Source organism: Pelodiscus sinensis, chromosome 5 (genome assembly GCF_049634645.1).
Source record: "Pelodiscus sinensis isolate JC-2024 chromosome 5, ASM4963464v1, whole genome shotgun sequence".
Lineage (NCBI taxonomy): Eukaryota > Metazoa > Chordata > Testudines > Trionychidae > Pelodiscus > Pelodiscus sinensis.
Window position 1 is genome coordinate 91,893,947 of NC_134715.1, and position 23,050 is coordinate 91,916,996.

The following is a 23,050-nucleotide window of genomic DNA, read 5'->3' on the forward strand; positions in this document are numbered from 1 at the left end:
ATTAGAGCAGATGTGGTTGTATTGAAGGGCTTGGCTATAGATGATGGATCGTGTGGTGTGTTCTGGATGGGAGCTGGAGGCATGTAGGTAACTGTATGAGTCAGTGGGTTTTCTATAGAGAGTGATGTCTAATTTTCCATTGCTTATTTGTACTCTAATGCTCACTCGCTCGCTCTCTTTCTAACAGCTCCCTAAAAACTCCTGAAATTCAGATAAGTTATGGTTTTTGCTTCGACCATTCTTTGTTAGATTTCTTTGAAGAAATGTCAAGTTCATTACAATCCATTTCTTTTGTTATGTGTCTTTTCGTCCCTAATAATTTTTCATGGAATAGAAGTGAGGAGTATCAATCTATAATTACCAATCCTGTAGTATCCTTTTTGTGCTACGTGATGTGTACTAATGCTAGAAATACTAGTTCTCTGTGTAACATTTAAGCATGTGAAGCTGAATCCTGTCCTGTCCAGGTGTTCTGTTAAATTTGTTGATCATGTGGCAAGATGTGTTTCTGGCCTATATCTAGAAAATACCCTGACTCAGCTAACCTGGCACAACAGTCATTCTAGCCATCTTTTTTTTTTTAATACTATCTGCTCCTGACAAAAATATGCTCATAAAGGGGAAAATTTGAATATCAGTTACACTGATGTAAGTCCATTCTTTTTCTGCTAAGGTCAATGGAGCTCCCGTGGGCAACAGTAGTTTAAATAAAATCAGAATTTGGTCCAAAGTACATTAATTACCTCTGCTAATACTTCTCCATCCTCCTTTGTTATAGTATCTGCATCTTTCTTAATTAAACCTATACCATCTTTTTTAGTGTAAATGATGCTAATGAGATATTTCTTTCAAGCATTATATAGGATCCCTTTTTTTGACATTTCTCATGAATTATAGCCCATTTTGTTCTGTATCTTTGTACTTCTTTTCAATAAGTATTCTGTAAATTATTTTTCCAGTTGTATCTAATCCCTTTCTTTTACTTGTGCATTCATTCTAAAAGGCATATGTTTATGCTTGAACTCAGAGATTCCCAACCACTGGTCTGTGGACTGCTGCCGAGCTGTGACCCGCTGGCTGCTGGGCCGTAGCAGCTGCTGGAGCTCAAGCTAGCTGTTCGCAGTGGCTCAGCTCTGGCAGCCATGCTGGCTGAGGCACCGGCAGGAGGAGGTGGAGCAGGAGGTTCTCTCCCCCCCACTGAGGGAGGGAGTGCGAAGGAGGAGGGAGCGCGCATGTTGCTAACGGCCATTCCCCCTGCCCATGTGGCAGCTTTTGCCAGTGGTGGTGCTGGGGCTGAGGCGACAGCAAGAGGAGGCAGAACAGGAGGCACTTCCCTTCCTCCTCCCCCCTTGGTAATGGTGGCTCAGCCGGGGCTCTGTGCTCCCCACTACCTGTGAGGGCGCAAGATGCGCATGGGGAGGAAGATGACACGAAGGAGGAGAGAACATGTGCGCCACCAATGGCCACTAAGCCCTCCTATGCAGCAGTAACAGCCATACTCCCTAGGGGGCAGCCTTGCTCTGTGTAGTTTCAGGGTGGGGTAGGGACAAAGGGGTGTTGGGTGGGGATGTGGTGGGGTCATGGGGCAAGAGGGTGTTGGCTTGGGCCACAGGGGTCAGAGGTTAAAGGGTCAAAGGGCCATGGGGTGGGGGCTAAACAGTGTTAGGCACTAGGGAGCTAGAGGCTGGGTTGGGGCTAGATGGTCAGGTAATGTTTTATTCACGTATTTGCATATTTATTTGCATAGTGAATATACAAATATGCAAATAAAATCTTCTGGTCTGCCGAAAGTATGTAAATGGATTTGCTGGTCTCAGACATAGAATAGATTGGGAACCACTGCCTTAACTGATGCTGAATTCATGGCAATAATGAACCAATTTAAAGCTTCTGTCATTTAGCATTCTGCCATAATTAGCTTTTTAATTATCCAATTTCACAAAGTATATCATGCTGTTCCTGAGAATGGTGTGAGGTTCCATCAAGATCAGGTACTGGCAAACTACAGTATGGGGAGTCATAAAAACTGTGATCTTTACATGCCACTGGTATGACTCTCACTGTGTCATCAGTGACTGCGTGTGACAGCTTGGGCACTATTGCCATGGAACAAAAGGCATGTTCACAACGTTGCAAAACAATGGAGAAGTAAATTGGCTCTACTTGCTGCTCTTTCCAGTTTGTCTAGGATGAAAGACCTTGTTATAATTTTGATCTGTGTCTTGTTAAATGGAGGTTTAAAAATGTTTCCTATTATGGCAATTTGATTGTTGTCTCTTCCCTCTGAAACAGCAATAAAAGGCAGGCAATAAAAATATTGGTTTTACAAAGGGGAGTGGTCACCTACCACGCAACTGCATTTAGTTTGCTTCCATTTCATCCTAAGACATCAGCATTATAGTACTCGTGGAGTACTGGATAATAAAACAAATTAAACCTGAAATAAATAACCTGAAATTCCCAACTTTGCTAATCATCTTGCCAGTTTCAGTATTTAAATTATAGCCTACAGTATTCAATGGAGTTTATTGCTGCTATATGTCAGGTTCGCGGTAGAAACTAGCAGCTAGAGGTGAGAGCTGTAATACAGCAGTACGTTATTTTACACAGGCTTTACTATAGATTGCGCTTGGAAAATATAAATTGCCTTGTTCGAGGGCCCCTTTTAGCCTAAGGTCCCATGTAAATGCAGCTATATTTTCTGAATGTTTGTCCACTTGCAACAGTTAATTTGATATCGGTAATTTCAGAATGGTGATGCTACAGCTTTTCCATAGGCAGCAGAATCTTTTGAGGCTTTGATGATGTGTTGTTCTCATTTGCATAAATAATCAAATGAAACCAGTGTTACCTTTTCCATTATCAACTCCCATTTTCAGCCATTCATATAAAAATAAAGGCATAAGCATTTATTTCTGGATGAATCTTGATAGTTTCAGTTGGGGAGGTCTTTGGCCACGCCTACATGGCACAGTTGACTGACACAGCTATTGTGGAATAAATTATTCTAGAATAGCTCCTAATGTAGACACTCTCTATTTAGGATAAAAAATTATTTTGTTCCAGAATAATTGTATAAATATAGTTATTCTGGAATAATTATGCGGGTTAAATTCCTTAGACAAGATCTTAATTGTCAGTCTTTCAGTCTTTACTTGGGCAAAATAAAAAGTATCATAGAATGCCAGAATCATACAATTGTAGAACCAGAAGGAACCTCAAGAGGTCATCATGTCCACTCCCCTGAACTAGGCAGGACCAAGCACTAGATAGACCATCCCTGACAATTGTTCGTCTAACCTGTTCTTAAAAACCTCCATCAATGGAGATTCCACAAGCTCTCTAGGCCAGTAGTTCCCAACCTTTTTTATACCAGGCACTGGCAAACCCACTTACAGACTTTTGGCAGACCAGCATCCTTTTATTTGTATATTTTCATATTCATTATGCAAATAATAAATATGAAAATATGTGAATAAAATGTTATCAGCTGCCAAAAACGCCGGGTCCCAGAGCTCCCCAGTGTCATCCCTAATCCCTAGAGCCTCCCCTCTTCTCCACTACCCTCCTAGCACCAGCCACTGACCCCAAAGTGTCCTGCACCCAAACCCAGGGCCCTGAGTTGCAGCCTCTAAATCCCCTGTGTTCTGGGCCAGCTCTTCCTGACTTGGGAGGGGAGAGGTGGCCCCTCATGCTGCCATTCCTTCTCACCCAGCCAGCCCTCCAGCTGGAGCTGCATCACCGTGAGCCCTGAGAAGCTCTGTCCCTGCAGCACCCAGGGAATCCCACGAATTGTGGTCAAAGGGAGCGGTAGGTGAGGTGGTGCCTGCAGGTGAGCATAGGATATTACAGACACCAAATGGGAGCTGTCCCAGGTAAGCACCCTACTCCCCAGTCTCCAAGCCCTGAACCCCCCCTCCACCCACTCTAGCTTCCTTCACACCCCCAACTCTGACCCCCTCTACCACCTCAACTCCTGCCCAGACTCTGCACCCCACCCCAGCTTCCTACTCTGAGCCCATGCCCACAGGCCAAACCTCTTAGCCCCAGCTTGAAGCACCCTCCTATACCCCAAACTCCTAATCTTCAGCTGACTCCAGAGGTCTCATCCCACAATCCCGGAGCCCTTTCCCCATTCCCACCACAGATAGCCCATGTGCAGAATGAATTTTGTGTGCACCAATATGGAAGTGATGTGTTGCATATCATCTCTGTATTAGTTCACCTAACAACATCCATTTTGCACATGGACATAAAATTTAGAGGGAACACTGCTCATGGGTCATGTTTTCTAGATCTTTAGTCATGTGTGTTGCTCTTTTCTGGACCTTCTCCAGTATGTCCATATCTTTCCTGAAATGTGCTGCCCAGAATAGGATGCAATACTCCAGTTGAGGCCTCATCAGCACAGAATAGAGAAGACTTACTTTCTGTGTCTTGTCTGCAACACTTCTATTAATTATGTTCATTTGTTTTTGCAACAGTCTCACACTGTTTACTCATATTTAGCTTGTGGTCTGCTATGACCCCTTGGCCACTAGATACCTTTCCACAGCATTCCCTCTTAGGTATTCATTTCCAATTTTGTATGGATAAAACGGATTGTTGCTTCCTAAGTGGAGTACTTTGTATTTGTCCTTATTGATTTTCATCCTATTTACCTCAGACTATTTCTCCAGTTTGTCTAGATAATTTTGAATTGTTATCCTATTGTATTTTCCTAGTTTATTAATGAGAATATCATGTGAGACTGTATCAAAACCCTTACTAATGTCTAGGTATACCACATCTACTACTTTCCCTTTATCCACAAGACTTGTTATCCTGTTAAAGAAAGCTGTCAGGTTGGTTTGACATGATTTATTCTTTACAAATCCATGATGTTACTTACCACCTTATTTTCTAGATGTAATATGTCCTTTCAAATGAATCCACCTACATCAGATCAGCTGTGAGTCTTTTAAATATTGATACTGAAATTGTCAGCATTGAATTTCAGAATTTGTAATTCAGATTTTAATTGTGACATTTCTTGCTTTTTTGAGACTAAAATCCTGGTAGAGAGCTCTCAGGCTAAGTAACCATGCTATGTGCTCAAAGCAAAGTAAGCAGAACAGAACTGGCAGCACCAGTGTGTGATGGCTGGTAGGCAACCATTATTCAGATGATAATATATAATCTTGCAGTAAGGATGTTAAATTTTGATTAATCAACTAATCAAGTCGTTGATGGAATTTTCATCAACTACTCAGTTAGGAGAGTGGTCACTATTTCTGCTGCACCTCTGCCTTTGAGATGTAGGCAGAGCTGCCCGTGTCTCTTGCTACATCTCAAAGGCAGAGGCACAGCAGGGAACCTGGCACGAGCGGGTTCCCCGCTGCTCTTCTGCCTCCCTTGTCAGATGGTCCCCACACACACACACACCATGGAGATGGTGCTGGGGGGAACCAACTCCTGTCCCCTCCCCCTAATATAGAGTCATCAAGGGAGGAGGAAAGCGAGTAGTCAACCCAACTACCCGATAAGCTAGGCATATTGGATAGTCAACTCTTTGACTATTCTTTTACATCCCTAATATGGAGCGGTAGAAATTGGCTTTTTCTGCTCTTACCTTCCCAAATCCCTCTTCTAGATGCTGAGCATCTCCAAAGTGTTTGTGGGCTATGTATCCTCCTTGTACATCTTGAAAATGATGAACACAAGAAAATGATGTCTCTAACTGCATTTCAATCTGTGCACTTGCAGTGTTTTGGGGCCAAGATTTTAAATTTACAGCTATACTTTCATTTTGTTTCTCTGCCACCAGAACTGGTTCTCATTGAAAAGGATATCTTTATAGTGAGAAGGGCTAAAATCTTTCTTGCCAAAGGATTACTGGATTCGTACAGAAAACATGTACATACGAAAACCTTTAGATGCTGGCACGGAATTTTATAGCATTTATTTATTGTGACTGTTTCCTGCTTAATCTATTCCAGAATGCATCTTTTTTTTTCTTCCCCTGTGGTTATTATCCATATCCATTTAATATGGAAGGCTTTAGGGAAGAAGTCTCTTTAAGAATATCATGACTCACTCTGACATTCTGCATGGTAAATCTGCCCTAATACACAGAAATATGAGTTTACTTCATAGAATGCTCCATAAATCTCAGTCTCTATAGTAATGTAGGTTTCTGCTGTTGTGAAAACAACTAAAATGGTGTTTGGATTGAGTGCTTTGTGATTAAAATAGATGAAGGAAACAACTTCTTAGTAAAGCTATAATGAATGTAGAGGTATACAAATATTTATCTTTAATTTAAAATGTGAATCCGTGTTATACTGTCAATATGTTTTTCTTGAAATGACACACAAGGACAAGTGAGCCCCAAATTAACCCAATCCCAAATGCTAGCCTTATAATGAAAAAAAATTGTCTGTAGGATTGCCAGATGGTTTCAACAAAAATACTGGACACACTTGACATAACCTCATAATCTACATTACATCTTATTTAGAAAGTACTTTTATATTTTCTCATTTATATTTTCTCAATTTGTTTCCTGAACAGAAAGCTCAAATACTGAACAGTCTGGTTCAAAACCGGACACCTGACAACCCTAATTGTCCCTATTATTGAATATTATTAGCTGTTTGAAACTAGAACTGCACTCATTACAAAATCAGTTTGAGAGTTTCTACCCTACATTTATCCCATCACACATTTTAATCCATCTTTGTCTTTTGCTAATAGTATATTTTTTAAGGTAATTGAACATTTATTACTCAGTCAGGAAATGTTTTTTGGCCCTAATCCAGAGTTTTTGCAACCGTTACATTATCTGCTTCCAGATGCTTGCAAATAAAATAGAATTATATTCACCCTAATGAATTTTTGTAGAAATCTTTTTTGTATTATGTTCTTAAGTTTACAAAATTCCTTCTGTGGTCACAATAGTTATTTTGATTTTTTTACACTTCAGTGCCATTCTTATTTAGATCTTTCTTGGTAACCTGTTACAGTGACTATAAATAATTATATGCAATTTCCTATGCAACTTTTGGTGATTGGTTTGGAAGAAATCACTCAATATAAGCATAAAATAACATTTTGTATTTGCACAGTATGATACTTTGAATTTAGTCTACAACAGAAATAATCTCAAATGATGCACTCAATCATTTCAATACATTAATCCATATCTATGTTCTGCTGCAGTTTATCATTTGTAGAAGAAACAGGAGCCAGTGGTCTGTTTTCACAAGTCACTTTAGGTTAATTTTTCTAAAATGACTTGTATGAACAAAACACTGCTCATACTTTTGAATATCCGTGACCTTGAAGTCTGAGTCTATGGAGTCCAAAAACTTTAAATAAAAGTATTTCCTATTGTTGTAAAGCTGACTGGGGTTAGTTATTCAGAACAAACACTCCATCCTCAAACACAGCCTCAGAGAAAACAAAGAAGCCCCAGACCTTTCAGACCAAGGGCACAATAACATTGCCTTCTCACAGAAGTTGTTCAACACCTCACAAGAACTCTTTGTTCTGAGTGCCATCTAACAGAGCTCTTTGATGATTAGCATGGTCTCCATTTTTATCAGGTGAAAGATTAACATCTCCATCTTTCTGCTTTAATAGTTATTCCTCCCACCTCAGGAAATGGGATAGAGAGACCATAGGCTGTAGCATTTAGAACAGGGATTCAGGAACCTTTTGGGTTGAGGGCTGCACACAAGTGAGAAACCAAAAAAAAAAAAAAAACCCTCACTGATATGGCTCCTGGCTGAGAAGGAGAAAGATACTCCCCACATTCCTCTCACACACCAGAGCTTAATGGGGCCCAGGCTAGTAGAGTTTGTGTGCGCCAGTCTCACGGTAGGTGCAGGCTTCCCAGTGCTGGGGCTGGGACTGGAGCCTCAGAGGCTGGATCCAGGCAAGCCAGGGGCCATATCCAGCCTGGCCCTGAGGTTCCCCACCCCCTGATTTAGAAGAAAGAAAGGGAAGAATGAGTGTGCCTGCTCTGTAAAATGGAGAATGCCTGCCACAGGAATTTTGAGGGTTAATTCGTTAATGTCCATAGAATGCTTTGAAAAACATATAGACCTGATCCAGCACCCACTGATGTCAATTCAAATGGGCATGAGCCCTAAATAAATGCTAAATATTCCTAATCCCCTGCCCTTTACAACTATGCCAAAATATTCATTAGATTTAAGATGATAAATTTTTCTCTTTATGACAATGCACATTGCTTTTCTTTTCGTGCTAGTATGCACTGAAGGGTGGAATATTTTCTTTTTAGACTCTATACAACAGAGCTACTTGACTTTGGATGCTCCAGGGGCCACAATGATACTCTCAGCACATGCCGAGGGCTGCAACCTAAGTGTGGTTGCATATACATGCAAGTATATATGCAAATAGTTTTTTTCACACTGACGGGCATGAATACAAAGATGAAGGCAAGATTACACAACTCGCAGGCCCCATTTAAGTCAGTTCTGCTGATATTAATAAAATGGAATATTTATTCAATTTCCATCCATATGACAGCATTTTTAATGAGCAATGACAGTCCAGGACTTTAACTACTAGAACGCGTATCAACAGAAGACCATTTTATTGACTACTTTTTTGTTTTGGCTCCCACCCGTGGGCTACATGTTGAGCCCCACGTCAACCCAAACTTCCCTGGAGCCACAAACAAATGGGCTGCAGGCCTCACGTGGCCCATGGGCCACATGTTGAGTAGCCCTGCTATACAACTTTTCTACTTTAAGATTTTAAAAATTAGCTATTTCAATTTACTCTCATGTACCTGCTTCTGATGGATAGCAACAATGCCACCGGTACCTTAGGGTATGTCTAGACTACAGGGTTTTGTCGATGGAAGTTTTGTCGACAGATACTGTCGACAAAACTTCTGTCGACATAGAGTGTCTAGACACATTCAGTTCTGTCGACAAAGCAAGCTGCTTTGTCGACAAAACCCTGTAGTCTAGACGCAACCCTACAGGCAATAACACCTTCTGTCGACAGAACTCTGTCGACAGAAGGTGTTATGCCTCGTAAAATGAGGTTTACCAGCGTCGACAAAACTGCTGAGTTCTGTCGACGTTATGTCGACAGAACTCAGCGGTAGTGTAGACGCAGTATCCACTTTTGTCGACAAAACTCAGTAGTCTAGACACACCCTTAGAGTGCTAGTTTGGATTTTTCAAACTCTGTGACATTCAGCTCTTTTTGGTGAATATGATGACATAGTCAGCTTTTGAAAATATTTGTGCAGTTTTTCTTGAGGTGCTTGAATGTAAAACTGGATAAAATATAGACAGAGTTGTGACTCAGAACTAAATATTAACTGAAGTCTTGTAGTTGGAGATCTGTGAGCTTTTCAGCCTGGAATTTGTTCATCTTAATGCAAAAATAATGAAATAATGACTTGGGAACAGTATGTGGCTTCACTGGAAAAACATTGTGGCTCCTGTCAGTCACCTGGAGCTTTGTGTTAATTTAAATCACCCTGTTTGAGAGAGACACAGAGAGAGAGAAGTGGAAAGAATTCTTAGAGCCCTAGAAAGACTTGGATGTCTCCCCCACCCAGTCAACTTCCCAGCCTGGCCAGGGCTTGTTCTCTCCCTCCCCAGACCACCCCCAGCCTGCCTGGTGTCTGTTCTCTTCCCCTTCCTGCCCCCCAACACCCTAACCCTCCCAGCTACCAGGGGCCTCTTCCCCCCTCCCCCTACACTATGGCTAAGGCATGCAGCTGGTGGGGGGGGGAAGAGGAGGGATTTGGAACAGGAGGGCTATTTTACCAGTGTTCTGGCAGGGAAAATGGCAGAACCCCACACCTGCTAGCCATCCCTGGATGGTATGGCTGTCCCAATTGGACACTCTTCAGGATAGTTTTTCCCTGCAGGCTCGCTGGCCCCAGGAGCCACACTCATATCACCTCTCTCAGAACAGCAGCCCCTCCCTTTGCATGTTATGGAAAACTGTCTTTTTCTCAGGGCTTCTGATTGTCCTGGAATAACCAAATCCTGACCTTGCTTTAGATTATAAGAAGTTGCATATCAAATGTGGTGGTGCTAGCTCTTACCGTGGATATATAAAAGCCAGCCAGGGTTTAGGAAGAAATTTACCTTATGGAGAAGTTGACCACTGTTGAGTTTTATTTTTTGAAGGGAGGAAGGGATGGTACCTTTAAAAAAAAAAAAAAAAAAACCCCTCCAGTGCTAAAATAATGTCACAGACAAGTTATTAGCTCACTAGTCAGAGCTGAAATGATAATTTCTTTATTCCTGGTTTCCTCATTATCTATAGCTCCAAATGCTAAGAGGAAATTATTTTATTGTCCCTATTTGGTCCCTTTTAGGATGGAACATTGCGGTTGTTTAAAAGCACATGATAGCACTGTGCAACAGTTTAGGAGAGGAAGATAAGAATTCCATATCTGTAAGTGCAAAGAAACATGTAAGCATGTAGAAAGTAATTGCCCTTGCTGGAACATGGTCATGTTGCTAGGTTAATGTTCTCACTCTTATGAAATGCGCTATGGGATCTTTATTGATCACAGCTGGTGTTTGTCTACCTAGCAACATAAAATCTGAAAATATCTTTGGTCTGCAGGAAAATATCCTGGCCTCAGTGATGCTAATGAGAGGATTACTATTAATTTCAATGGGAGTAAGATGTTGCCCAAGATTTTTTTTCTTTTACCACTGCAAAGTCAACAATTCAGAACCATTTCTACTTTTGAGACAGTCAGGTTTAAATATGGAATAACATATTTTCCCCCACTGTTCACCATTTTAAATAAGTAATATTCTTTAGTTTCATATTTGTGAAAGCATGTGTGCAAATATTATTTGTTCAATGATTTTTACTGTCAAAAGGAACACTCCTTTTGTGAGTATTGAAGATTGTAAGGGAATTGTGAGGAAGGGGACAGGCAGGGAACAACATTGCATAGTCAGGTGATTTAATTGCATATTCTCTGTTAATGTACCTGCAGTAATATCCTTGGGATGGTTGGATTTTAATGCGGCTAGTTTGAATGGTGATGTGATATATAATTACTGTTTTAATATATCTCTTATGTAAGCTGACAGTCTGATTGTTTTCCTCTTTGTAGATTAATTCATGCCACATTGATGTTTTCATCTTACCTGTGTGCCGAACACTGTATAATTTACTATTGTGACTTTTATTTATTTCTATGAAGAGCAAAATAAGTACTAATCCAACATCACTTGAATCAAGACCAGAACTGGAAATCTAAAAAGGATTTAATGTGTTAATAATACAGGTTTATTGTTCCTTTCCCAGCAGATATATGGAGTGATCGCTCATTTCAGACCGATCCTGACTTGCCACCTGGCTGGAAAAAAATCAATGACATTGCTGGGATCTATTATTGGCACATACCAACAGGAACAACACAGTGGGAACGTCCTATCTCCATACCAGCAGATCTTCAGAGCTCAAGGAAAGGATCACTTAATTCTATTACCCCATCTCCTACCCCAGAAACTGAGGTAAATGTAGTGACCTCTTGCTACAGAGTATTGAAAAGAAATTGGGATCTCTTTCAACCAGTTACTTACATATAAAACTAACAAACTTTAGAATCCACTACACACATTAGTTTCTCTAAATGTAGCTGTTTGTTGACAATAAACCAGAAATATTTGTTTTTAGCGTCTTTGTCTCAAGAAATACCTTAAAGATTTGGATGTGTAATATGAAAGGAAACATCCTATCTAGTACAAAATTAGACAGCCTGTATGTGTGATTAATGTGAAATGGTTAAGATTCCCTAGGGTACTGAAGCAAAACTTCATTAACCAGGTGCAGGCTACATAAAATATTTACACATTAACAGTCTCTTGGCTAGACTCTCTGTAATTAAATCTTTTCTTAGCGGTTCAATTGGTAGTAGTATCACACAAGCACATTTGAAGTTACGGTCCACATACTAACTACTGAACAGTATAGTTTACATTAAATATAGAAAGCATTCTAAAGCGAAAGCATTTTAGAATCATACCAGAAAAATTGACTAAGCACAGACATTGTTCTTTTTCACTGAATTTTTAAACAGGATGCGCTTTATTTTTAAGTGCTGTGAAGAAGAAAACTTGCTAAATATTTTTAAATGGTAACGTGCTAAAGTACCCATTTCTGGGGCAGTCCTGAGGGATAACTTATTGATGTGTATACATGAAAATATAAACTATTCCATATGGAACAGTAAACTAGAAAAATTGTAGTTCATTTATATTTTTGACTTGACCATGCAAACACTTAAATGTGTGTATCGTCACTTGAATGATTTCAGTGGGACTACTCACATGAGTGAAGTTACACTTAGTGTGTGATGCATTTCAATTGTGGTTCACTATTAATTGGATGAAATTAATTGTTATGGATGTTATGAAAGAGTAATCTTTTACCTTTCAGATAATTCTGAGATTTAGAGGTATTAGAAGGGTACTGAATTTAAAGTGTTCCCAATGTTTCCAGTGTAAATTTTTGTGTTGGAAGTTTATAACTCAATCAAAATTATTTTTCTCATTCTAAAACTTCGTGGACAAGGATTTGACTCATAACATACATAAAATAACTAAATTATGTAAACATAACAATCAATAAGGATACTACATTTAAAAGGAAAATATGAATTTATTTATGCAGTGTCTTTTCCTTCACTGATGATAAAATAGCTTTTAATTGTACGAATCCCATTTATCATTTTAACATGGCGGAGAAGTATGTCCGGGCCTGTCTACACAGTGGGGTGGATGGGCTTCATGAGTGCATGATTTCTAAACTGCATTAAAGTGTTACACATTAATTGGTTTGTATAAACCCTGCTGGTGCACTTCAAAATAATGCTGTTTGAAACAGCAGTATGTTAAAGTGCATGAGAGAACCTTTGGCATGCACCAGGAAGTTCTACCTGGACCAACACTCTTTAGAAATCACACTCTATAGTAAGGATGTAAATGTGTAACCAGTTAAATAATAAGCTTGATGCTTATTGGTTTATATTCATGATTAAAATCCATCTGTAGTCTCAGCTGCTGACCTTCTGGAGTCCTGATCATCGGGCTGGCAGCTGGGACTATGAACACACCTGGATATTGGGACAGTGTGCAGCAGCAGAGCCCTGAGTGTGTCAGCAGCCTTGATCCAGCACACAGGGCTTGGAGCTGGAACCTGGGTTCATGGGGCCCACAGTGGGGATCTCGGTGTAAAATATGGGGGTGCTGCAGCCCCTTTTACACACTTAGTTCCCTGGTTAAACTATAAACTGTGTAACATATAGAATTTTAATTGGTTGCATGGTTATTGTTTTTACATGTTATTTACATCCCTACTGTGCAGACAGTATTACCCCTTTGTATAAACAAGCCCTTAAAAAGATTTGGAAAGTACTTTTAATTTTAAACCTTCAAATTTCAGACAATGATTTGCTATGATAAAGGACAATCATTTTTTATAAGTTTCACCTTAAAAGGATCAGGCTAAATCTAAGAATTAAGAAAACAAAGGCTTGATCCAATAGGTAAAAAAATCCTGAAAAAACTGTTATGAATGGTCATGCTAAGACCAAATATCTAGTACACAGGAGAGTGCCAGATAGATTTTAATATGATGTGGCACTAATCCTGTAAAGATTCTTCCCAGACAGAGCATTATACCTTTCTAGATCCTTTTGCAAGGTTGGGAACAGAGACTGTAGTGTAAAAGTTGCTACCTGGAAATTTATGTAGTAATTTCAGACAGCAAGTTCTCAGATAGTTCATCTATATTTTAATGAGTTTCTAGATATATATGTATATAATAAAATTTTACACAAACATATAATCAGTTGTGTCAAATTGTATAGGACATTTGTCTCCAAGTGTTTCTCCATTTTTGTTTTGTAAATTTCTAACACCCAGTGTTGTTTTTTGGACTGGACCAGTGCCATTGTAGTGGTGCAGTAAGATACCACACATGTTTTCAGAGTTCAGAAAGGAGGACCTTGCCCCTGGACTAACAAGGTCTCAGAACACTACAAAAACAGGTAGCTGAAGCCCTGACTGGGAAGGGAAGGACATCTTGTGTCACTGACTAGTAATCTCTTTGGTTAACTCAAATGGAAGGTCACTGCAATATCAGGAATTTTGAAGTTAAAATAAAAGCCAGAATTGATGATGGAGGACTCCATTAAGTTTCAGTTGGTTCTGAGGACTGTCTGGCAGGAAGGATAAGCAAAAGAAAAGATGAGATAATCTTATGCTCAGGTGGCACGTAACCAGGATTCAGCACCAAATGTAGTGCACTGGTTGGTTCATTAGCTTCCCCGGGTTGTGCCAGGTACTGACATGGAGTGCGAAATGAATGCTGATCCATGCTCCTCTATTAGAAATCAAAGAATTCTAAGTCCAGTCTGAGTCACCATCGTTTTTATGTTTTGCTTTGTATTTTCACATGTCTCAAATTGGCATTTGATATTATCTTCTGTAACTACCTAAGCTCCTCTGGACAAATCAAGTATAGCATTGGTCTCAGTTTACACTGCCCTTGTTTTTGTTGGTCTTGTATACCCCCCAAAAAACCAGACTTTTTGTGTGTGCAAATGGTATTCTATTTCTACAGCATTTTTATTTAATTAGTGAATTTGTGATTGATATCACCAGTAAAACATTCCACTGAATATATGGATTTTTAATAGAGTAATTTGGTCCGGAAACCTTACTAATTCATTCCTCTGCAATGTAGCAAGATTCATATAACTTCTGTAGAAACAGTTGGTGAATTTATAGGTTTCAGATGAATGAAAGGGAATAAACTGGAATACAGTGCCAATATACAGGGGACATTCCAGTTCAGCTCCATCAGTTAATAAGAGTTTGCTTTATCTTTACCATATTTCCCTTATGAGAAACCCCCAGCCTCCTTATACTCTACTTGAGATTAGATTATTTGTGCTGTTCAGCCTTTCAGGTATCTTAAATAAACATTTAAATACAATTTCTTCCTCAACAACTAATATTTTTACCATTTATTTATTTTTCTTTGTGTCCCTGTCTCTTAACTCAAGTGATATTCTGAAGCATTGCTTCAATCGTAGAACGTAGCCCTGAATTGGGGGTGATTCTAGTCTGACAGACTTCTTTAAGAAAGGATTGAAAAGAATAAAAATGAACGTCAGATATTGTTTCATAGCATATCTTGATGTGAATATATTGTATAAGGAAAACAAGTTAATCCAACACCGAGAGAAACTGGGTAGGAGGATAATGACCATTAATTCAAATAACCAAAACAATTAGACCAAATTGGAAAAAGTGAGGGGAAACTTATGTGCTCTTGATATTTTGTTGTTGTTGTTTTGTTTTTTACTGGTTGCAAGGCATTTTTCCCCTGCATTTCACAGAGCAGATGCTCCTGTGCCATTTTCATCAGCACAGAAAATAGCTCCAAAGTAATTGTAAAGTAAGAATAATTTGAAAAATCCTGCAACCTGTTCAGAGAAAATGGTAAATAATACTAAATATGCTTTTTTCAAAATATTTTGAAAATCTCTTTTGTTGTGAACAATTTATTCTGTAGTCTCCATTAAGTTATTGATTACATTAATTTGGGAACCTCTGTGATCTGTATATCGAATATCTTTTGCCATTTTTTGAGATTATTTTTCTATTGTTGTTGTCTTCTTTCTTGCAGCTAGAAGCAAATTTAGTATGAGCAGAACATGGGAATATATAAAAAATATCTAATCCTAGCATTTTTAAGGTTTAAGGTGAATTACCTAAATTAGTCATTTTGTACCTAGACAGATTTTTCAGAAGTGATCTAACTGATGCTTAGGGCAGGCAGGTGCCAGAGGGGGTTCTAGGTGCAGCCTCTGGGAGGGTGTTTGGATGCAGGGGTGCTCAGGACAGGGGTTTGGGGTTCAGGATGGGGTTTATGACTGGGGTAGGGTTTCAGGATGTGGGCTCTGACTGGACACTGCTTATCTCAGGTGGCTCCTGGGTGGTGGTGCAGTGGGGCTAAGGAAGGCTCACTGCTGCCCTGACCCTGCACCACTCCCAAAAGCAGCCAGCAAACTCCATCCCAAGTCCTGTTGTGCCCCCTCCCTGCTCTGTAGACATAGGATACTGGGTAGGAGAGGGGACATCTTGACATCAGCGCCCCTCTTCTCCCTCCCCTCCCCTCCCCTGCCCTGCACAATAAGCAGGAGGCTCCTGGGATTTGGGGGAGGCAACTCCAAAGCAAAGGGCAGGAGGTGCGCAGCAGCAGGGGACGGGGCAGCTGAAATTCCAGCACTTGATAGCCTCTTGGCCAAAGCAGTCAGGATCACCTGTCAGTGGCTCCAAGATCTACCAGTAGATCCTGATCTACAGGTTGGTGGCCACTGTACTAAAAGCTTAGTGCTATGTTCTCCCCTACATGAGATAGGGGGTAAGATGTATCTTATCACCACAGTGGAAGGAACTCGTGGTTTGGTCCCTTGAACTATGATAATCCTCAAAAAGCAAGGTGTCTTTCTACTGGCTCTTCCTCACCTAGGATCTATGGCTCCTATAGGCTAATAGTTTAAAAGCTAAGGGCTCCCAAGGGAATGCTGTACTGATCCTATTCACTGCCACTAAATTCCAGGTACAGTTTAACAGGAACTTCTGCAAGAAGCTGCTGCAAGAACTGTTCTATCCAGGAGCTTCTGCAGTGTGGCTGTTTCAGGAACACCTCTTAAAGACAGGGATTTACAACACAAAATAATTCAGAATTAGGTTGCATGAATTTGTGCTGCTTTTCCTAATGTGTTGGGTTAGTAAATCTGGAGGACAGCCAGATCAGAGCCTTTCATAAAGGCAAATGTAATGGGGAAAAAAAGAGATGGCCCAGTCATCTAAATATCTTATTCTACTTCCACAGCATTTGTATAACTCCTATTCAGGTCAATGGAAGTTACTGATACCCTGTGGAGAGAAGGAGAATAGGGACCCTATGATTAGTACTTTAGTGGTGTCTACCTTATGAGCTAGGGATGTGATTCCCGTACTTGTGTACATATATTCATGCTACAACTCACTGAATGAGCTCAAGTGTAAACAGCAGAATAGCCATGAACGTAAGAACAGCTATACTAGCCCGAAGAAACATCTAGCCCAGTTCTACCAACAGGGACCCAGAGGGAATGAACAGAACATCCGAATCTAGTGACTCTATCCCCTGTGACCCATTCCCAGCCCAGACTAACAAAAGCTAGGGACACCATGGAGGTCCTTCACTTTAATCTGTTACCTACTACTTCAGTTTGGCCTGCAGGACTTCACTCCTGTCTTTCCCTGTGTCGTTGGTACTTACATGTGTCATGAGCACTGACTCCTCCCCATCTAGTGTATCTAGATGTCTTAAGAGATCCACAACTTTCACATTAGGCAGACAAGTCACCTTGTGGTTCTCCTGGTCATTGCAAACTCGTCTGTTTATGTTTCTAATCCCCTTTACTAATACCTGGCTTTCCTAATAACTGGAGGTTTCTCCCCTGGAGAAAGAGCCTCAGTAGAAGAGAATGCTATGACATCATCTGGAAGGAGGGTCCCAACTATGGAAGCGCTTTCCTATGTTACAGTTGGATGTTTTCCTTCCCTGAGACTTCCACTCTCCACAGCAGCACAGAGGCTATCTGACCGGAGGTGGGCCTGTTCTATTGTGTCCCAGAAAGTCTTATCTAGGTATCTCTCTGTATCCCTTAGCTCCGTGGTCACCAACCCGTCAATCATGATCGACTGGTTGATCGGGAAGCCCTGACCAGTCAATCACGAGGCATTTGGGACCCCCCTATTTCCTCCCACCCTGAAGAAGCCCCACTACCTACCTCCAGCAACGAGGGAGGGAGGTAGTGCCGGCTTCCTGCGGGGTGGATGGAAGTCCAGCAGCTGCGCACCACTTCTGGGGTTTGAGGAAGTGCACAGGCCACTCCCCCTCCCCCAAACAGCCGGTGCTGTACCACAAAGCAGGTCTGTGGCAGGCCGGGGACTCTCTGCACGGAGGGGAGGTAGGAGACCCCAGAGGAGGCGCGTGCTGGGGCTTCCCTTCTCCCCGCGGGGGGGAGGGAGGAGAGGAGTGGGGGGTTAGAAGTCCTGTGAAGAGGCACGCGCCAGGGCTTCCTTCCTCTACGGAGCGGAGGGGGGAAGAAACCCCAGAGGAGGCGTGCGCTGGGGCTTCCCTCCTCCACGTGGGTGGGGGGTTAGAAGTCCCGAGAAGAAGCGTGTGACGGGACTTCCCTCCTCTGGGGAGTCGTCGTCCCCAGAGGAGGCGTGTGCTGGGGATTCCCTGTCCCCTGCAGCAGAACCCACTGGCACCCTGTCCCCTATCCCCTGCCACAGAACCCACTGGCACCCTGTTCCCAGCCCTCCACTTCCCCAGTACCATGAGGAAGCACCCTTCCCCAATATCATGTCCTCTGCTCCCACCACCACAGTTGAGGCCACATTAGCGAGGTAGGGGGCGGGGGTTGGAGGAGTTACTTTTTTGCATTTCACTTGTGTGGCCCCAACTGACTTTTCTGTGGGTCAGTGACCCCTGACTCAAAACAGGTTCCCCGCCCTTCTCATAAATAAAGACCTATGTGTTTGATATAATATTTTATTTAAAAATGAAGCCTGGCCAACAAACCCCCAATTGGAGCCAAGCCCCCATCTGACAGCAGCATTATAACACTCCTGTAACCGCCCCCCCTCCCGGACCCTGAGCCTATCATACACTGTAGTCCCCTATCCTGAGCCTCTCACATCCCCGAACATCCTCAGCCTTCTGCCCCAACACTTTTGCACCATCCACACACTGAAAATATGCACCATCCACACACTGCCCGTCTTACTCCCAAGCTCCCTGCCCTGAGCCCCTCACATACTCCAACCCAAACTCCTGCACTCTCACATCCACAAGCATGTGGCTTGCTTAGTACCCCAACACTGCCCAGCCTGGAGCCCTCTCCCTGACCCAGCATCCCCTTCTCCAGCACCTCCTGCATCCAAATTCCCTCCCAGACTTTGCACCTCCCACCCCTTCCCACACCCAAATCCCTCATTCCCACCCCAGAGCCCACATCCTGTCTCAACCCAGTAAGGGTATGTCTAGACTGCAGAAGTTTTTCCGAGATTCCAGAGGTATCCTGGAAAAACTCTTCTGTGTCCAGGGATTCATTTGTTCTGCTTTTTTTAGCGGAACAGCAAACACGCTCTTTCGGTAACCCCTATATTCCTCGTTCCATGAGGAATAAGGGGGCTTCCAAAAGAAGGAGATTTTCTGACATTTGGCCCAGTCTAGACAGAATCAGAAAAAAAAGTGGCAGTGTAGCCGTACCCTGAGAGTGTATAAGGGTTGGGGATAGCAAGTGATAGAGAGGAGGAGAACAGAGGGCGGGGCTTCAAGGAGGGGATGGGATTTTGGGGGAAGGATGGGACGGTAGATCTTGGCTTGTTCGGACATTTAAAAAGTGATCTTGGATGTAAAAAGGTTGGAGATCACTGTCTTAGCTCTTCCAAATCAGCCTCACTGGTTTCCTTGCACCAAATGTACATGCATACCACCTGCCCATGGGTCAGGTAATGATACATGCTACATTGAGTGCAATAAACTGAATAGTCCCCACTCTATTGCTGGGCTTTTGCCTGCATTTTCTTTTTATTCCTGGAACTTACTACATTCTTCATTTTTTCTTTATCAGTTCATTTTGGTTTTTGGTTTAAGGAAGTTTAAAGAATGTTAAGTGTATCTCTCCCTGCTTATATTCTCCTTCATAACAGAGCTATAACAGAACTCCCCTGTTAGCGCCTCTGGTCAATTAGAAGGGGACTTTTTAAAGCCCTGGCACTTCCTGAGGAGCCTTACCCACAGGAGCTGTAGGGGGTAGCTAGTTAGTCAAGTTAGTCTGTTACAGAAAAAACCAACAAATGGTCTGGTAGCACTTTATAGACTAACAAAGCATGTAGATGGGATCGTGAGCTTTTATGGGCACAGGTTAAGGTTTGATGGGTGCTAAAGGGATCAAAGCCTCTTTAACAAGCTCCCAGCCTTGCCTATCAGGCTGCTAGCCACAGCACACGGCCCTTCAAACAAATAGCCTCAGCACGGGGCCCTCCAAATAAACAGTATCTTTCAATCAAGTAGCATGTGTGCATGTACGCACACACGCACGTGCCAGCAATTTACTGAAAGTCACATAATCGCTCCTCCTTTACCTGGAAAACAGCTAAGCCAGATCTCTGCTGCTGTTACCAGTGCTACTGTGCCTACACTGCTAATTATATTCATGCTAGCTTAAGGAGAGTTGTCATGTGTATGTGTACATGAGCAGGGGAATCACACTCCTTGCCCATAGAACAGACATAACATTAAATGACTGACTTCTGGCATTCTTTGTAGAGAACTAGTGCATCTCTCAGCTTGCTGATACTGATTGTAACTGATAGATTATATAGCAATTTCCTTAGAGACTTTTGAATGACATTAGGGGTTTTATTTATTTCTTTAACAAAAAAACCCCACCTCAATACACAAGGAAGTGGTATTAGGTTGTTCAGAATTACTTTTGTTGCAAGAAGTCTGCCTGTGCTCCCTACTAATTATTTTTTACCATCCATTGTTCTTTTTTCTTCCTGTGATCTGGAAATGATTTGACTCTTATGCTGTACGTTTCCTTTTATTTCAGTGTTTCCAGTTCATGCGATATTTAGATTTAGAATACTCAACAAATGAATCCCAGACAAATAGAAATTCCATTTTTTATCTGAATTGCTATTTTTTAGCAAGCCATAGCAGTTATGGCCAGCTTTCGCATTCAGACTCATTTTGCTTGCTTGCAAGATCATAATTTAAGAATAATCTCATTGTCTGTTTTTGATTCATATTAACTCTTCCTTGTTCCAATCATTTGTTTTGGTAAGTAACTGTAGAAACATCTCCTCCTGACTCTCCCGCTCCAAATACCATTGTATAGTGGACTAACTAGTTGAAGTTTGAGGTGATCTGTTCCCTAACTCATCGTGTAAATATCAATGCTAACAACAGTGTCTTGTGTTTTTTTTTCTTTTGTTTTTATCAATGTGCTTCTTCCTGTGTGAATAATTATATGTCTAGAAACAGCCATGGAGTGATTTTGCTGTACTGAATGGGGGAAAGATTAATAGTGACATTTGGAAGGCAAGTATATTGTCAGATTTTAGAATATTTAATACTATTACCCTTGTTTTTGCATGGCAGTGGCTGTATTTTTTTTCTTCACGAATGTCATTCATAATGTAGGCCAAAGTAAATGGGTATTGCTAGGGATGTCTAGCACACAAACATGCTGCCATTTTCTGATCTTTCCACTGAGAATAGATTCAGCCTAAATTGAGAGGGTAAATATTATGTTATAAAAATAAGATGCCTGCACTGAATGAAAAATAGTTTGAAAATATATGCATGCCTTTTTCAACTTTATCCAGAAACACTCTATGCTTTTTGGCAGGGAGGATTTTATTTCCCTTTGAAATTAGAGGTAATTTGTTGTAGCACATGCCTAATAATGTACTGATAATGGTATGTTTATCTCTAGGACCTCCATGCAGCCACAGTGAACCCAGACCCCAGTCTAAAAGAATTTGAGGGAGCAACATTACGCTATGCATCTTTAAAGCTCAGGTATGTTGTTTTAAAAAATCTCCATAGAGTGGCCAACTTGAATCTGTTGTGATGTGCTATAAACTATATTGACTATAAACCCTGTTTTGTCAATATTTTTTCAGTGTTGTCTCACTGTTGCCTTGTACTCCTCTGTCTGTATCCACCTGTCGTCACCTTAGATTGTAAGCTCTTTGGAGCAGAGATGTCTTTTTGCTCTAGGGCCCCTAAACACTTTGGTAATACAAATCACTAACAATAATATTTTTTCACAACAGAAATGCTCCACAGTCTAATGAAGATGATTCCTGTAGCATCAACAGTGATCCAGAAGCCAAGGTCTGTAGGAAAATATTCAATTTGGATAGCAGTTTAGTTTGTAATTGTAAACAGAGAGCAAAGAGCAAGTTGTCTTCTTGATTTAAACTTAAATACTCAAGATGTTAGTTGAAACGGTAGTATTTTGGTCCAATTCACATTGATTGTATCTATGTGAGTATCTTAAAAGTAGGTATACACTGCACAGTAAGCCTAGACTCGGGATTCAGGCTTCAGTACAAACCTCTTTCATCTACTACATGCAGCTCTTTAAGATTTGGGGTCAATTGCAGGGGGGAGTGTTCGAACTTGAATCAAGTCAGGATACAGGATTTGAGCTCTGTTGTTTTGTGCTGTACACTCAATCTTCTTCTCCTCCTCCCTCCTCCCATCTCAGGGCCTAGGAATCCACCGTAAGTATACCTCAATCCCATGGGCCAACCTCCTTTGTCATCTTTACTCAAAAATCTTCAGTTGACTCGGGGGGGAGGGTGGGGAGAGGAGGGAGAAGCAGTATTTCCGTCTTGTATGTGTTTTTACTGTTCGTGCTTGTTCGTAGGTTTTTTCTTTTCTTCTTTTGCCGCCGACATGGGTCTCTTGTTACTGGTTTTTAGGTAGGGTGATGGCAGGTGGCCTTCCTGGCAATCAGTGAATGCTGTACTTTTCTAATACATTTTTAAACTTTTTATTTAGTCAAGAAAGTTTATTGCTGTCCCTGCATCAAGTCATACAATGTCCATTTAAAATAATAAAGGTAAATATATCATCAGGGATAATTAGTCATTAGTAAGCAAACACTATTCATCAGTACAGTTGTCTATATCAGTCATTCTCTATCACTTGCTTACATCAATCTGTACTATGAATCCCTCCCTCCCTTTTCATAAGCGGTCATGTCCTTCATAAACACACTTCATAGCAACTAATTCCGCTCCCTAAGCACTGAAATACCCCACAACCAGTGAGCCCTGTGCCCATTCCCACTAGCATATCCACAAAGGGGCATATTTGTCCTCTTCCACCGGGCCATGCAAGTCCATAACGTGGAAGCAGAAAGCATCCCTGACTTCTGTTGCAT

At 41.3% G+C, this 23,050-nt stretch overlaps 1 protein-coding gene across 12 annotated transcripts in view; it reads left to right on the forward strand.

Annotated features, from left to right (window-relative positions):
* The window catches only part of APBB2 (amyloid beta precursor protein binding family B member 2), a 329,929-nt gene that overhangs the window by 204,555 nt on the left and 102,324 nt on the right, over nt 1-23,050 (forward strand). For 8 of the 12 annotated variants that reach the window (XM_075930527.1, XM_006129478.3, XM_075930533.1 and 5 more), the window contains 4 exons: nt 11,314-11,522; nt 21,130-21,192; nt 21,590-21,675; nt 21,933-21,993. In XM_075930527.1, coding sequence (XP_075786642.1) covers nt 11,314-11,522; nt 21,130-21,192; nt 21,590-21,675; nt 21,933-21,993 — 419 coding nt within the window. The remainder of the gene's footprint in view (nt 1-11,313; nt 11,523-21,129; nt 21,193-21,589; nt 21,676-21,932; nt 21,994-23,050) is intronic. The other 4 variants (XM_006129479.3, XM_075930532.1, XM_006129485.4 and 1 more) reach the window with 3 other exon arrangements.